Source organism: Leopardus geoffroyi, chromosome D4 (genome assembly GCF_018350155.1).
Source record: "Leopardus geoffroyi isolate Oge1 chromosome D4, O.geoffroyi_Oge1_pat1.0, whole genome shotgun sequence".
In the NCBI taxonomy this organism is placed as follows: Eukaryota; Metazoa; Chordata; class Mammalia; order Carnivora; family Felidae; genus Leopardus; species Leopardus geoffroyi.
In genome coordinates this window covers 4341117-4358480 of record NC_059342.1, presented here as the reverse complement: position 1 = coordinate 4358480, position 17364 = coordinate 4341117, and the positions used below count along the sequence as shown (strand labels likewise).

The window sequence follows — 17364 nt, the reverse complement described above, 5'->3', positions numbered from 1 at the left end:
AAGATTTTAGGGGCACCTGGGTGGCTCAGTCGGTTGAGCGTCCGACTTCGGCTCATGATCTCATAGTTTGTGGGTTCAAGCCCCACGTCGGGCTCTGTGCTAACAGCTCAGAGCCTGGAGCCTGCTTCAGACTCTGTGTCTCCTTCTCTCTCTGCCCCTCCCCCGCTCATGCTTTGTCTCGCTCTGTTTCTCAAAAATAAATAAATAAATGTAAAAAAAATTAAAATAAGATTTTAAACTCTACTCTCATAATCTGCCTGAAGAAGCCCCTGTGGTGTTTCTGTCAGTGTGTGCCTGCTGGTGACAGATTGCCTGTGTGTGTGTCATGTTTGGGGGATGGGTTTGCTTAGTTTGAAATTCTAGGTGGGGAGTTATTTTCTTTCCCCACTTTGGAGATATCACTCATTTTCTGTTGAGAAGTCAGCTGTCAGTCTTCTTCTTTTTGGCAGCTTCTAATTTTCTTTTTTTTTTTTGTCTTTCGTTTTTAGCAGTTGGTCTTCATATGGTTTTCTTTGTGTTTACTCTGTTTTATATTTAACTTTGAGAGGTCCCAAGTGAAAGACTGCAGCGTTCCTCTTTGGCAAGCCCTGAGCTCCGATTCCACCCCCCCCCCCCCCCATTCCCGTGAGATTGTTTCAAAACTTACACTCTGTCTGCCTTGGTTGTTCTCCGTTGCCCTCAAACAGCTGTCTTAATGTGTTTTATCTAGGATTTCGTGAAAGAATTGGTCTGATAATAAGCTATTTCTTTAAAGCTGGCAGAGAAAGTCTACATAATTTTCTTTGTTTTTTTGAGATGAGCAGTGTTACGGCGTTAATGCAGCTGATGGGAACGGTTCTGTAGAGAGGGATATTATTGGTGATGTCAGCCGGGAAGAGGACAGCTGCTGGAGTGATGGCCCTGAACAGACAGGAGGGGTGGAATCTAGTGCACGGGGTGCTTCGTCACGGGTTAGGTCATCTGTAGGAACAGGAGGGAGGGCAGAGTGTAAGGGCTTGATCCTGGTGGTTAGATTTGGTGGTGGGTGTGGGTGAAGGTTTTCTTCTGAATACTTCTGCTTTCTTAGTAACCTGGTGTCAGGATTGGGTAGGAGGTTTGAGGTTTAAGGAGAGAGAGGAGTTAGGAAATGGGCTGTAGATGAACACGACAGTGAACGGTGTAGGCAGTTACAGAAGGATTGCCCGGCAGCACAGAGGCTCAGCTGAGGTGAGTGGTCACGGACTTGAGGGATTTAAAAAGTGAAAGCACTGAGACACGCCAGCCCTCAGATAAAACTGGATATTATCAACCGAGGAACTTGTCATCTGGAGGGATAGAAGCGAAACTGTACTTTTAGGTTCTGAACGTTCGAGATTGCAGGGCACGTTTCTAAAGCAAAACCAAAAAGTGGTCTCTGGGTCACAGATGTTTAATGTCCCATGGAGAAAGGTAATTCTTTCTGAAACAAATTGTGACTCCCAGGGAAGTCTCCCACAGTTGTGTGGGTTAGGGCTGTGCTCAGTAACCAGACGGAGGCTCCCAGCTCTGCCTGCTGGGACTCGTGTGCGTGAATGGGCTCCACGGGTGCGGAGGAGGTCCCCTTGGCTCCCCTTGGCCGAGGTCCCCTTGGCTCCTGGCATGGCCTCCGCACCCAGGCTCGGAGAGCTGGGTGTGAATTTCAAAGCGTGGGTGCCGCTGAGAGCCCCCACTGCCGCGCCGGCCGGTGTGCCGGAGGGCCCCCTCGTGGCGTAGCCCACGCTGACGTTGGAGGATCTGGTGGATCCCGCGATGCGGTTCCCCGGGGCTCCTTCAGGACCGCCCCACGCAGAGCCCCTGTATGCCCCATCGGCGCCCTCCTCTCCGCTGCCTCGGCCCTTCTCTCGTCTGCTCCGCTCCCCGACACGGCGCTGGGTTCGGCTGCTTTTCTTAGCCAATGTGGAGTAGCCAGCCGGCACTGAGCAACGTGTAAATTATGTTCTCAGGGCTAAACGGCAGTGAGTCGAACGGTTTTTTCTTCCGACAAATACATCCTACTGGTCTAGAGTTTTGCCCCTGCAAACATTTTTCCTTGATGCTAAATGTTAATTTTTCCTGGAAGAAGTCAATTATGAACACATGGATCAGGCATACAGAAATGTTTAAAGGCTGACCCTGAATACTCACCACCTAAGGTAGACCATACAGTGTTACAAACAAGATTGGAGTCTTCTGTGACCTTTGCTAGTCACCTCTGTCTCCCTCCCTGCAGAGGTCCCCACCAACCAAATTTGGTATTTATCATTCCCATGCATATTTTATGTCCCGAAGTAGCATTCTTTACTAGTTTTTAACTCGTGTACGTAAGTAAGCTGTACGCCCGACGTGGGGGGGGCTTGAACTCCCGGCCCCGAGGTCAAGAGTCACATGCTCCACCAACGGAGCTAGCCAGCCGCCCCCCTAAATAGCAATTCTTTTAAAAAGAGTTATGCAGGGGTGCCTGGGAGGCTCAGTCGGTTAAGCGTCCGACTTCGGCTCAGGTCATGATCTTGCGTTTGTGAGTTCGAGCCCCGCATCGGGCTCTGTGCTGGCAGCCCGGAGCCTGGAGCTGCTTTGGATTCTGTGTCTCCCCTTCTCTCTGTCCCTCCCGTGCTCATGCTCTGTCTCTCACTGTCTCTCAATAATAAATAAACGTTAAGAAATTAAAAAAAAAAGTTGCACAAATGGTTATCCTGTGTCTTTCTGTAAATGTATAATAATAATTTATATCGTTAAATATATAAATATAATATATGTTAATGTTCTATATTAATTGCATAATTATATGTCCTTCAACATCCGGATTCATCCATATTCATGCTCTGATTTCTTGGTTTTCATGCCAAACGTGTATTATTCTGTTAGATGAATACATCTTTTTTTTTTTTTTTTTTAATTTTTTTTTTCAACGTTTATTTATTTTTGGGACAGAGAGACAGAGCATGAACGGGGGAGGGGCAGAGAGAGAGGGAGACACAGAATCAGAAACAGGCTCCAGGCTCTGAGCCATCAGCCCAGAGCCTGACGCGGGGCTCGAACTCACGGACCGCGAGATCGTGACCTGGCTGAAGTCGGACGCTTAACCGACTGCGCCACCCAGGCGCCCCGATGAATACATCTTTTATTAGAGATCCTGTGGATGGATATTGAGGTTAATTCCAATTTTTTTGCTATTTTATACATGTTGCACTGAATGGTGCTACTGTACTTTCCTTGGGCATATGTTTGAGGTTTTCTAGAACTGATGGATTGTAGGGCATGTGCTGTGTGCATGGTAGTTCACACTCCCACAGGAAGTGTATGGGCTCAGAATGTCCAGCCTGGGCTGGGAACTGGTGCTACATCCAGTCATGATTACTTTATAACGGATGCATAAGAGAGTCGGCCGCTGAGTGTAAACCTTCTGTGCTGTAATTCTACTTTGTTTTGTATTTGTTCATTTAAATGGGGGCCTTCCTTTTCTCGTATAGTTTAACATCATTAGGAAGAATGCCTTTGTTGAGCCGCAGAGTAAGTGATCCCTTACGCATTTATTTTTTTCTGTTCCAAATGTATGATTCTGTGATAAGCTCATAATTATGAAATTGTCAGTTTGCTCATACGTTCATGCCGGTGATTCTGAAACATGATCTGCGGTCACCAGGGCGGGGATCCATGAAGTCAGACTGATTTTTACAGTGATTAGCCCTTTTCACAGGGTTGACGTTTACCCTGATGGGGCAGAGGCAAGGGGAGGGTGAAAACTGCCAGTGTCTTTGTAAGAGCGGAGGGAGTGCCCCAGTCTGTAGTCATTTATGTCAATATGAATGGGTCTATTTGTATTCTTAAATGAGTGGGTAAATATTTAGGACACTTCATAGTTTTAGTTTCTGATAGAGTAACTATTGGTAGATATCATCTAAAGTAGGTCTCTTCTCAGAGCGTAGGGCCCTGAGACCGCAGAGTTTGAGAACCACTGCTTGAAGCACATGGTAAGATGTGTGAACGGGCATTTATTCCTCCTCATGCTGGTCTTTAAGTTGATATTCAAGTTACAGATGAATCTTAAGTAAGTTTTCAATTCATTGCCTTGAAACTCTGTGTATAACTCGATTGTATTTGTAAATAAAATACTTTGCAGGTGCCGACCTTAAGGAGAGAGTCAAGATGAATCCCAGTGAAGTCGGTCCTTTTGTCTCCAAAATAAGAGCGGTGATTAATGAGATCGGTAAGCTCAACTACGCTCCTTGTGGCATGCTGCAGATGACCTCAAATGTCAGATTTAGAAAGCTGCACATTGTCTTTATATGTACGCTTTGGCCAAAACACTTACGTAATTAGATAACCAGGACCTGTAGCCGCTTGCTGTAAAACGGCATGTAATGTGTTTGATTTGACAAATAATGAACACTATTTTGTAATTAAAAATGCCTCCTATGTATGATGACGTGGCATAGGAAGGTAGTTATTGGAAAACAAAGAGAATATCTCCTAGATAATTGCATAGACACACATTTATCGATCCAGAGTTGTGTTGTTGTTTATATAAATAGGATCGTACCGTTTTCTTAGAGTTAGAGACTTCTGGGTAATATTTGTGTCTCGGTACATATCAACTTTATTATTAACACTTTTTAATATATTGTGGTGTAGTAGTCCGTAACATTGTGTTATCCAAAACTGTAAATTACTTTATTAATGTGTAGGGTTTTATTTTCCATTTTTGTTATTTATAGCAAAACAGTGGATATCTTTGTATTAAGTCTTTGAGAGCGTTAGTACATGTATCTGTAGGGTAGATTCCCAAACGTGGGATTGCACTTCTAAGTATCATGTGTTTCTTTCACAGTTTTAATCCTTTTCACCACGTTATATTCCAAAAAGATTGTAATAACTTACATTCCTATCAATTACATGACAGGACTTGTTTCCTCATAATTTGCCAGCATTTAATGTTGCTACTTTTAAGTTTGCCAAGGTTAAAAAAAAAACAAAAAAAAGACAGGTTAGCATTTTATTTTATTTTATTTCATTTTGTTTTAATTAATTACTTTTTTGGACATCTTAGCATTTTAATTTGCTTTTCCCCAGATGCTTGTGTGATGTTCTTTCTTTTCAAATTAGACGTGCCTCTTCCCTTCTGCAGATGCCTTTTCACATCCATACTCCTCTTTCCTGTAGCATTATTAGCTATGCTTATTTATTTAAAAGCCACTTTGTAGTAGTCTTTTGTTGTTAAGTGTGTTACAGATGTTGTCTCCTAATGTGCACCCCTGATTCAATTCCAGTATTTCAATGGAAAACTTTTAATATCTAGAGGGTACTAAGTTCTCTTCATTCTTCTTTTGCCTTTTTCCTTGAGGAGTTTCTTTGGTGATTGCTACACATCAATTCTTCCAAATGAGTTTGGAATTATTAGTTTTTAAAACAAGGAGGAAAAATACTGTCATGGGACTGTGATAGGGATTTCTCTAAGTCTTATTTAGAAAGAATTAACATTTTTATGGTATTGAATTTTTCCATCCATGATGTATGTGTATGGGTTTCATTTTGTCTGTGTAGGGGTCATTCGGTTTTCTAGTGTCCTTCAAGAAAGTTTTTTCCGCTTTGGTTTTGCTTGGTCTCGTGTCTTCCTCTACCCCCAACCCCCCAGTTTATTCTTTCTATTTTATACCATTTATTCCTTTGAATGGCACTCTTCTCTTATTTCTGTTGCAGTCTGGTGATTGTAGTTCTGTAGGAAAGTTACTAAATTTTAAGTGCTTATTTTATATCCTACCAGCTTGACGATTACTTTTACTGGCTGTTGGTATTTCCCAGTTAATTTTTTTGTGCTTTCCAGATGAAAGTTCATTATCTATAAGTAATGCTGTTTTTGTCTTTACTTTCCCAACCTCTTAATCTTACATATTTTCCCTGTATTTTTACCTTGGCTGAACCCTGCGGTACAATATTCAGTCGCTGGACTGTGTTCATCCTTATCTTTATCTGACTTTGATGAATGCTTTTAATATTTTGCCAGTAATTATCAAGTTCAGGGAGCTTCCTTCCATTTCATCTTATGAGGAATTTGTTGCTGTCTTTTGATCAGGAATAGGTGTTAAAATTTGTCAAATGCCTTTTTTTGATACAGCTGACCCTTCAACAATGTGGGGATTAGGGATGTTGACCCGAACATGGTAGAAAATCTATGTATGACTTTTGACTCCCTCAGAACTTAGCTACAGTAGCTTACTGTTGACCAGAAGCCTTCCTGGTAGCATAGTCAATTAACACATATTCGGTATGTTACATATATATTCTCACAACAAAGTAGTAATACTTTAATAATAATATTCCTAATACTACTGTAATAATAATATTCTTAAAGTAAGCTAGAGGAAATGAAATGTTATTAAGGAAATCGTAAGGAGGAGAAAATACATTTACAGTACTGTACTGTATTTATTGGAAAGAACCTATGTATAAGTGGACCAGCACAGTTCAAACCTGTTGTGTAAGGATCACCTTTAGTTGGTATGTATTAGAATTTATCTCATATATCATGTAATAATACAATTTATAATGCTCTACTGGCCTTGTATGACTAGACTAAGCCCTACCTGGTCGTTGTGGTTAGTGGTTATAGTGGTTTTTGATATACACTGCTGGGTTCCATTTTTATATGTTTTGCTATCATCATAAACGAGATTGATCTTCTGCTTCTTTTTTTGTGTGTCACCCTTTTCTGGTTTGATGTCAAGGTTGTTGAACTTCACAGAACGACCTTAGCTTTTCTGTGCTGTACAGGGAAGTCCTCTGTTATTTCAAAGGTTAGTGGAACTTGACCGTGTAATATCTTTTTGGGGTCTTGTGCGGTTTTGTTATTGTTTACTTGGATGTTTGTTTGTTTTTGGAGCTAAGTTTTAGAATATATTTGTGTATTGTGTTTGTTTGTTTTTCATCCTGTGCTGCTGTCACCGGTGGCTCTCCTGTGCTGCTCTCTCCAGCTTGGGCCTCGTGGTCAGATCCCAGGTCTCCCAAGGCAGACCATGGACTTGGTTTCCATGTTGGTCAGAGAGCACGGTCTTGGAGGTGGAAGCTGACCCTGTCTTTAACTTTATGTGTATGCTAGGCTGGGCCAGTTGTGAATATCACCTTGATGTTTCTTCCAAGCCTCTTTCCATTTTATTAATTTTGAAATTAGAATTTTTCTGGGACTTTTAAAATGAAGACTGGTTCCTGTTTTTGCAGTGGCGTTTTCTTCTCAGTGACTGACTGTAGCTGTGGCATTTCCGTTTTGGATTCTCATCCAGTCTATATTTTTCTGTCCCATGAGTTCCCCAATATTTATGAGCGATGGTTCTTGTTAGAACATTACACTGGACATGACATTTTAAGTTGTCTTTTGTGGTGGCTTAATGAGATTTTGAGGGGCAGATGGAAGCTAAGTGTTTTGATCTAATCTACTCATTTAATATATTAAACCAGGGCAGGCAGACTTAAAGGTACAGATAATATCTTAGGTTTTGCAGAGCCATGATGGTTTCTTTCACAGCTGCTCAACTTTTTTTTTTTTTTTTTTCCCCCAGCGACTGTTTTTCTAGAGCAGTTTTAGGTTCACATCAAAATCGAGGGGAAGGTACAGAGATTTCTCTCATACTCCCTGCCACCACATACCCACAGCCTCCCCTGTTGTCAGCATCCCTCACCGATATGGTACATTCATGACAGCTCATGAGCCTCTGCTGATACGTCATAATCATCCAGAGTTCACAGTTCATATGAGGGTTCACTGGTGTTGTCCAGTCTGTGGGTTTGGACACATCCATAATGACGTGGATCCAGCATTCTGGTGTCACACAGAGTACTTTTGGCGCCCTAACGCTTCTCTGTACTCAGTGTGTTCTCCCCTCTCTCCTCTCTGGCAACCTGTTTTTCCGTCTCCCTAGTTTTGCATTTCCAGAATGTCATATTGTTGGAATCATACGGCACGGAGCCTTTTGAGATGGGCTTCTTTCACTTAGTAAGATATATCAAAGTTTTCTCCCCTTTTATGCCTTGATATCTTATGTGCTTCTAGTGCTGAACAGTATTCCATTGTCTGGATGGACCACAGTTGATTTGTCCATTTACTTACTGAAGGACAGCTTGGTTGCTTCCAACTTTTGACAGTTAACGAATAAAGCTGCTGCAAACATCTATGTATCGGTTTTTGTGTGGACGTAGGTCTTTTAGGAAGATACCAAGGAGCATAAATGCTGAATCACATGGCAGGAGTGTTTAGTTTTGTATAAAAACCTTCCTGACTCTCTTCCCAAGTGGGTGTGCTGTGATGCGTCCCCAGCGGCAGTGGCTGAGAGTTTCCGCTGCTCTGTATCCTTGTCAGCATTTGGTGTTATCAGCGCTCCATATTTTGGCCATTCTGACAGGTTTGTAGTGTTATCTCGTTGTTTTAATTTGTATTTCTATGATGACATATTATACGGAACATCTTTTCACATGCTTATTTCCTATCTGTATACCTATGGTGAGGTGTCTGTTAAGATTTTAGCCCAGTTTCCGATTGAGTTGTTTGTATTTCTTTTCCTTTCTTTCTTTCTTTTTTTAATGTCTGTTTTTGAGAGAGAGAGAAGGAGAGAGAGAAGGAGAGAGAGGGAGGGAGGGGCAGAGAGAGAGGGAGATACACAAGCAGGCTCCACGCCCCGAGCTGCCAGCATAGAGCCTGATGCGGGGCTCGAACCCAGGAACCGTGACCGTGAGATCATGACCTGAGCCGAAGTCGGATGCTTAACCAACTGAGCCACCCAGTTTGTATTTCTTATTTTTGTTTACAAAAATGCATAGTTTGTATTTCTTATTTTGTTTGTATTTCTTATAGCTTAGTTTAAGAGTTCTTTGTATGTTAGATAATAGTTCTTTATCAGATATCAGAATATTTTGTAAATATTTTCACCCAGCTTATAGTTTGTATTCTTTTTCTCCTGACATTTTTTTGTAGAGCCTAAGTTTTTCACTTTAATAAAGTCCATCTTATTTTTTCTTTCATGGATTGTGCTTTGGTGTTATACCTAAAAAGTAGTTGGCCATACCCAAGGTCATCTAGCTTTTCTCCTATGTTATCTTCTAGGAATTTTATAATTTTGTGCTTTACAGTTAGATCTGTCATCCATTTTGCGCTAACATTTGTGAAGGGCATGAGGCCTGTCTGTCTAGATTCCTGCTTTTGCATGAGGATGTTACTATTTCAGCACCATTTGTGGAAATTTATCTGTGTTCCAATGTATTGCCTTTTTCCCTTTATTGAAGATTGGTTAATTTATGGGTGGCTGTGTCTGGGCTTTCTGTTCTGTTCCTTGATCCATTTGTCTGTTCTTTTGCCAGTAACCGCATTGTCTTGATTATTGTAGCTTTATAGTAAGTCTAGACATTGGGTAGTGTCAGTCCCACAACTTTGTTTTTCTCCTTCAATATTGTGTTGTCTATTTTGGGTCTTTTGACTCTTTTTTTTTTTTTTTTTTTTTTTTTTTAATTTTTTTTTCAACGTTTATTCATTTTTGGGACAGAGAGAGACAGAGCATGAACGGGGGAGGGGCAGAGAGAGAGGGAGACACAGAATCGGAAACAGGCTCCAGGCTCTGAGCCATCAGCCCAGAGCCTGATGCGGGGCTCGAACTCACAGACCGCGAGATCGTGACCTGGCTGAAGTCGGACGCCTAACCGACTGCGCCACCCAGGCGCCCCTCTTTTGACTCTTCATATAAACTTTAGAATCAGTTTGTTGATAGCCACAAAATAACCTGGGGATTTTGATTGGGATTGCATTGAACGTGTACGTCGAATTGGGGAAAACTGATATCTTCACAGTATTGAGTGTTTCTATCCATGAACATGGACTATCTCTCCATTTAGTTACTTGATTTCATACATTAGTTTTATAGTTTTTCTCACAGAGATCTTACGTATATTTTGTTGGGTTTATACCTAAGTATTTTATTTTGGGGCATGTTAGTATAAGTGGTATTGTGTTTTTAATTTCAAATTCCACTTGTCCATTGTTGGTATATGGAATACTGTTTCACTTTTGTATGTTTACCCTGTGTCCTGCAACCTTGGTATAATTGTGTATTTGTTTTGGGAAGTTTTTTGTTAATTCTTTCATATCTCCTGCATGGTAGACAGTCATATCATTTGCAAGCAAAAACAGTTTTATGTTTTCTTTCCCAATCTGTATTACCTTTCATTTCCTTTTTTTTGTTTGTTTGTTTAATAACATTTGTAAGGACTTTTAGTATGATGTTGAAAAGAACAAGTGAGAAGACACATCCTTGCCTTGTACTAGGCACTCAACTTTTACATGTGCTGAAACAGCCACAGACGAAATGTAAACAAATGTGTTTCTCTGTTCCAGTAAAATTATATTTGCTGTGAAATTTAAATTTTGTATAGTTTCCATGTGTTATGAAACAATATATTTAATTTGTTTCTTTTTTTTTCCAGCTGTTTAAAAGTATACAAACCATATTAGCTTACAGGTTTTACTAAAACAGTCACTGGGTCTGATTTCCTTCCTTTTCTTCCTCCCTCCCTTCCTTCTTTCCATTTATTCATCTGGTCATCCATCTCAGCTGGCTTTTTCTTCTTTATTTCTCCTGTTTTTTTGGAATTAATTCTAGTCTTCCACCGTTTTTTGTTTATATTTAAGAAATCTACTGGCTTGCATTTCTGATCTGGACAACTCCCTTCATGTTTGGCTCAGGCCTTTTTGGTTTTTGCATTTTGGAGATTTGAAGGTTTTAAGGTCTTTGTATCCTTTGCTAGAGAGTGTGAAGTATTATTCAGAGAGCAGGAATGGAGCCATAAGACTTACAAATGAGTTGGAGGATGGAGAGTGGAGTAAGAAAAATAAACAAAACAAAAACTGAAACGAAGTTCATCAAATCCTAACCAAGTGTAAAGAGGATAAAAGAGGCACAACCTCAGGACAAATTAAGATGATGAAGTAAGTCCAGTAATTACCATTGATGTCAGTTGACTAAACTTGTTGTTAAAAACATAGATGTTCAGATTTGATTAAGAAACTTAAGTCAACTGTATATTATTAATAGTAGCCACATCTGTTGTAGCGTTTTTCAAAAACCATTACTAGTAAGAGACAGCATGTTAAGTTTAAGGTTAAGTTTTTCATAAGACTAAACTTGTATCTTCCTGAGAAAAAAAGAACGAAAAATATACGAATAAAATTATATTAGATATATACAGGATAAATTGGCAAATCCTTCATCATTGTGGATGAGTTCAGTCCCATCTGTCCCAATTAATCATGAGATTGAAAGACAGAAGTTAAAAATAAAGATTTGAACAATGTATCAAGTTGATTTAATAGACTCTTAACCCTAAATTGGAGAATATGCATGCTTCTCATCAACATATGAAACATTTACAAGAATGGATCATGTGTTGGACCCTAAAATCTCTGTTAAATTTCAGAAGTTTAATATATAGAGACCACGTTCTCTGTTCAAAATGCAGTTAACTTAGAAATAAAAATACACATAACATAGATATTTAAAAACCATATATTGGTAATTTAAAAAGGACTATTAAGTAACTCATGACTCAAAGAAAGAAGAATTATGGGAAAAAATACTAAGACTGAATGAGTATAAAATTGCTGTATGCCCTAATTTCTGAGATTTGATTAAAGTAATAGTTTGAGGGGGAATTCATAACCTTAATGCCTATGTTAGCAAGGGGAAACCGCTGGCTATAAGTAGCTGAGTATTACCGTAAAAAGTTCTGTGTCCAAACAGAGTAGAAGGAAGGCAGTGAAATGAGGATCTGAGATCAGGGGGATCGAACTGCAGTTGCAGAAGGGAGAATCTGCAAGGGGCAAAGGACACTCAACAGTAGATGTTACAGGTGAAAGGAGGGTTGTGGTTGCAGATATAGCAGAGATTATAAAGCTTACAAGAAAATACTATGAGAATCTTTATGCCAATACATGTGAAATTTCTGTCTCAAGAAGTAGTCACATTCTGGAGTAGTCCAGTAAGGACCGAGTAGTAGTTGAATGTTTCTTCGCCGAGAAAGTGCCAGGCCCAGCTTTTATGTGTTAAATGATTTGCTCGCAGATGCTTGCCCCAGCCTGTAAGGAACAGATCATTTCAGTCTTATACAGACGCCTCCACAGAACAGTACAGTGAGAGTTTATTCCTAAACTCATGATTTCTGATTAGCGTGACCTTCGTATGTAAACAGAAACAATAGAGGAAAGGAGAGGGGCCAGTCTCGCGTATCAGGAACATGGATGAAATCGGTAGGTTAAAAAAAGGAAAAAAAAAAAAAAAAAGACCAAGTTGGATTTTCCCAAGAATACAAGGGGGAGGAGGTTCCCATTTGAAAATATTAAATTTCATGTGTGATGTTAGCCAGTTAAAATAAAATAATGTTTTTCCTCAACAGATTGATGAAAAGACTTTGAGAGATGTCAAGTCTGTTCTTAGAAGGAGGTCAAGGCAGACTAGAAATAGAAGGGAACTTCCTTAGCTTGATGAAAGGGGCCTGTTTTTTAGTAGTAAAAAGTAAAAGTAGTCTCCAAAAACCAGGAAAACGACAAAAGACCCACTGTCACCAGCTTTGTTCAACAGTGTTCTGAAAATCCTGGCCTGCGTGGAAAGGCAGGAAATGGAAATAAAATAGTGACACAGAGAAGAAAGATAACACTGCCTGTCTCACGTGGTATGATGGTCTCCATTGAAAATCTAAAAGAATCAACAAATTATTAGGAATAATGAGTGTCTCAAGATAGCCAAATGTAAGATCCATATTTAAAAATAATCAGTTACACTTCTTTACAGCAGTAGCATCCAGGAAATCTCAGTCAAGAAAATATACTATTACAACAGGAACAAAAATGGATTTAGCAATATACACAAGCCATAGGGAAAAATTATGAAACTTATCCTAAGACATTAAATAAATTAAATGGAGACTCATTATCTCGTAGAATAGGAGGATTCAGTATTAAGAAGATGATTCCATTGCTTTTTTAATGTTTATTTATTTTTGAGAGAGAGAGAGAGAGAGCACGAGAGTGAGTGGGAGAGGGTCAGAGAAAGAGGGAGACACAGAATCGGAAGCAGGCTCTGGGCTCTGGGCTGTCAGCACAGCGCCTGACGCAGGGCTCGAACTCGTGAATCGTGAATTCATGACCTGAGCCAGAGTCAGACACTTAACCTACCGAGCCACCCCGGGCGCCCCAAGATGATTCTCACAAGTGGTTCAATATACAGATGCAAAGTAATTACCCTTACATTCTTAGCATTAATTTTGTGAGGAACCTGATGAGCGTAATGAGGCCCCAAAATAGGCAAACATTCCTAAAGAAGAAAGTGAGGGTCCTTGCTTTATCAGCACTCAAGACCTTGTTTAAAGATTTGTAAATTAAGATGGCATGTTTCTGGCTTTGGGATAGACACATGGACCCCGGAGCGACTACAGAAGGCCACGGATAAATAGGGGAACTGCCACAGGAGAGAGCAGGTGTTCACTGGGGACGGCAAAGACTCGACTACATGCATGGAGGAATGTGAACTTTTATGATCTTGGTGGAGTGAAAAAATTTGTCAAACATATAATACAGCCCATAAAAGGAAAGGTTTATAAATTCCACCTTATTAAACTTAAGAAAATTTGTTCATTAAAAGGTGCTGTAAAGAAAGTAGAAAAGGCGTTAAGTGGGAAAAAATACTTGAAACATATAACTGCCCAAGGATATGTGTGTGTGTGTGTGTGTGTGTGTAATCAGCACATGCGCGCGTGCATGCGGCCTGGGAGTCTGTAAGACAACACAACAGAGAATCATGTTTCACACGTCTGTCAGATAAGCCACATATTCTTATGCCTGACCTTACGGACAGTTAGGGAGGAAGTGGGTCACTGGGCAGATTTACTCACTAATGAGAGTACAAAGTGATGTGACTGTTCAGGAAAACAGTTTGGTATTGTCTTACAAAGTTGAATATTCACTTCCCATAAGACTTGATAGTTCACTTTCTTAGGAGGCATTTACCTAGAGGGTAAGCCTTTAACGCTGTTTTTACTAGACCCATAGTAAGAAACACACACACAGTTTAGCCCAGTGAACACATAGGGTGGGCATCAAAGGTTCATGAAATAGTCACCTTCCTTTGTGCACTGTATTTGGGTATTATACTATTTTATTTTTAAAAATACCTGATTTTGACCCAATGAATGGATTACTAGTTGGAGTTTGAAACTACACTAGTCTATAGGCATTTTGCATATATGTCCTAGGGAAGCTTATACCAGGATATAAGAAAAAGACTGTTTATAGTAGCATATGGTTAATAATAAAAAGCTGAAGACAGCCAAATTTCAGGGGTAGGAGAATGGATGAATGTTTTGGTATCTTTGTACAGTTGTACTGTAGATAGCATTGAGCATACATGAATCACTTCCATGTGTAACAACACGGATGAGTCTTTGAAACAATGAATTAAAACAATATAATCTATTTTTTATAAAACTAAAAGCGTAGAAAACAGCATGTAGTTTAGAAATGTGTGTATACTGAAATCACATACCCACACAGTAAAAATATGAGAATGATAAACGTGAGAATTCATGGTAGTGATTACCTCTGGGTTTGGGAAGGCAGGTTGAAGAGTAGGTGAGAACAGCTGGCCAGTGGGGTGTTAGTGCTGACCTAGTTCTTACTTTGGTGATTTTAAGGCAGTTTTTATTATTTTGCTTCATTATGTGTGTATGCTACATACATTCTTTGTATTTACCAAATTAGATCAAACAGTTCTTAAAATCTTCCTCTATCTTGAATCCTGCAAACATTTCTAATGGCATTTCTCAAATAATTTTCTGCGTTTCCCTCCTTGATTCTTATTTTTAATAAAGCGAGGCCAGAATTCCAGATTCTTAGAAAATAACTCCCACTTTTAAGGGTTTTCAAGGGAAAGGAGAAGAAGACGACCCTTTGAATGTCAGACAACCTTGGTTTTGGACCAGATTCCTCACGTAGGCCTCCAGCTTTCTGGCTGGCCCCTCTCCACTGGGTCCCCTGACAGAGCTGATTTTCTGTGGAGCAGGGTTTCCAGGGGTGATTGTTTCCATGGGAGGAGTGGTCTTGTCTGCTGGAGGTGAGTGGATGCGGTGGGTGAGGACCCTGCATTGCACTCATGGGGCTGTTTGTAGAGACTCTGGGGGATGGTTAAGATTCCGGGGATTTTGGGAGCTGGTTGTTACAGCCGCTGTGGCGTCATCAGTAACCGTACGAGCCAGTGTGTTTCGTCGCTGTCCCGTGCCACTTTGCCCTCCTGCCCCCGTTACGTGTGCATTTTCCACCCCTGGGGGATCTTTCTCTGGGGTCTCGAGGGTCATGGAGTTTCTTCCTGGCCCTGGTGACTACTGTTGACTTCTGTGCTCTGCTTGTTTTTAATGAAAGAGTCCGTAAGGGACTTACTTACAGGTACTGAACTCACGGGAAAGCTGTTCTGTGTTATTAAACTAGAGATCAGAAAGAAGTTCTGTATTTTATTCTGAGTCACTAAGTGCCTTACTTGACTGTTCCTAGCTTCTTAGAAAGCCTCTTCTTAAAAAGTAATTCCAAAATCCTAGAACAAATTTAGTTCTGTGGCTCTTTTCAGACAAAAAAAAAAAGGTCTTATGGCTCTTTTTGAGACGTTTTGTTCTAAAGAAACGGCGAGTTCTCAGACATTGTTCCAGGCCCCCTCCCCTTTTCAGGTGTGGGGTGCCCAAGGTTGACAGCGGTAACGGGTTATTTTGAAATCTTAGGCCTGAGCAAGTTATCACAGATGCACAGACATGAGATTATCTGGATCCACTAAAAGCTGCCGTTCCTTAACTTACACCCCTTCTCAAGCTGCGTGCTCCACACCTCCTTGCCGCGTTCACTCGTGACAGTGTTCATGCCATGGTTGGGACTCCTGCCGTGCAAATTAGGGACACGGAGTGTGGGGAGCAGAGGTGTTCATTCCCTTCTGGTGGCCAGTCTTGTCCCATTAGATGCTATTTTGTGAAGAGCTAGAAAACATTTTGGAATTCTCTCTCAAGTGGAAACTGCGGGCAAGCCTACGTACTTCTTGAGTTGAGGCCTCAAAGAATTGCCATCTGATGATAAAAAGATGTTTAAAATAGGTTTTCACCAGAATTTTAAATTACAGAACCTGGTGTGTTACGGATTTTTTGTAAATGGTACTCCATAGTAATTGTTTAAAATGCCAGGCATTTCCAGCTTTCTTATCCTTTTTTTCTGATGAAATAAAATTGCAAAAGCTTTAATTTAGTTATGTAAATGCAGAGCTGAATCTGCATTGAAATATAGGTAATTATGGTAAAAGGGACATAAATAAATGAAAATTTATCCATTTAACAAACATCTCTTTTTTAAAGAGTGTATAATACTATAAAGTGTTATAGAAGGAAACAGTTTAATTTTGCAAGTTTTCCAATTCTCTGATTAGCTTTTTTCCATGTGATTGAAAGCCTACTGTTCAAATGCACTTTTCTATCAGAAAAGTCTGTCAATTCGGGTCACATACATAGAAGATATTTTTGTACAACAGAAGAGCAGAATTCTGTATGAAAACACTTATGTAAACTTCATGGGATGAACGTCTTCTCAAGTAGTGCTTCTCATTTATTTTACTTTCCTTAGCATGTTTTTGAAGTTTAGAATTGAGGCACACCTGAGTTTTAGAGTTGACTCAACGCATTACAAAATAAGTCACTAGTAATTAAAAAGAAAAAAAGAACCCATCATAGGATGATAGAAGTGCACTCATATCAGATTTTTATCTTGGCTGCCCTTTGGCAGAGGCTTGTTACTAGAACCAGACTCTTCCCACCCCAGCCCGGCTGATTTTGTACAAGAGAATATTTTTCCCCCGAGAGAGCGAGTGAGAGAGAACGTGCAAGCAGGTGGAGAGGGCAGGAATCGTAAGCAGGCTCTGTGCTCAGTGTGCGGAGCCCAACACAGGGCTTGATCTCATGACCTGAGCTGAAATCAAGAGGCGGACGCTTAGCTGACTGAGCCCCCGGATGCTTGAGAGGACTCCTTAATGTTTTGGTAACCGGGTGATCTTTCTGCCATCTTAATCTTAAGCTGGAAGCACTTTATATCTCATCATATAAACTTGCTCTTACGATGATGTCAGAACATTGGCTCAGCTTAACATTTTCCCAAGGACATTGTCGTAAGATGTTAATTTTGTTGCAACAAAGTCAAGTTTATGTGTTACCAATATGTGGTGAGCTTCTGTGAGTAGTTTTGATCTCAGTTTATGGAGGCATACGGTTTGGAAATCTCTTGAGGTAGAGGCAGAAGATGTGAATTCTAGTCTTCTTTAACCATCC

At 40.3% G+C, this 17364-nt stretch overlaps 1 protein-coding gene across 14 annotated transcripts in view; it reads left to right on the top strand.

Annotated features, from left to right (window-relative positions):
- AUH (AU RNA binding methylglutaconyl-CoA hydratase) overlaps positions 1-17364 on the top strand; it is a 350873-nt gene that overhangs the window by 33491 nt on the left and 300018 nt on the right. For 12 of the 14 annotated variants that reach the window (XR_006709820.1, XR_006709819.1, XR_006709821.1 and 9 more), the window contains one exon: positions 4115-4201. The exons of the other annotated variants lie outside the window; for them this stretch is intronic. Coding sequence is in view for 9 of the 12 variants with exons in the window: in XM_045467663.1 (XP_045323619.1) it covers positions 4115-4201 (87 nt within the window). In the remaining 3 variants the exon portion in view is untranslated. The remainder of the gene's footprint in view (positions 1-4114; positions 4202-17364) is intronic. 14 annotated transcript variants of the gene reach the window in all.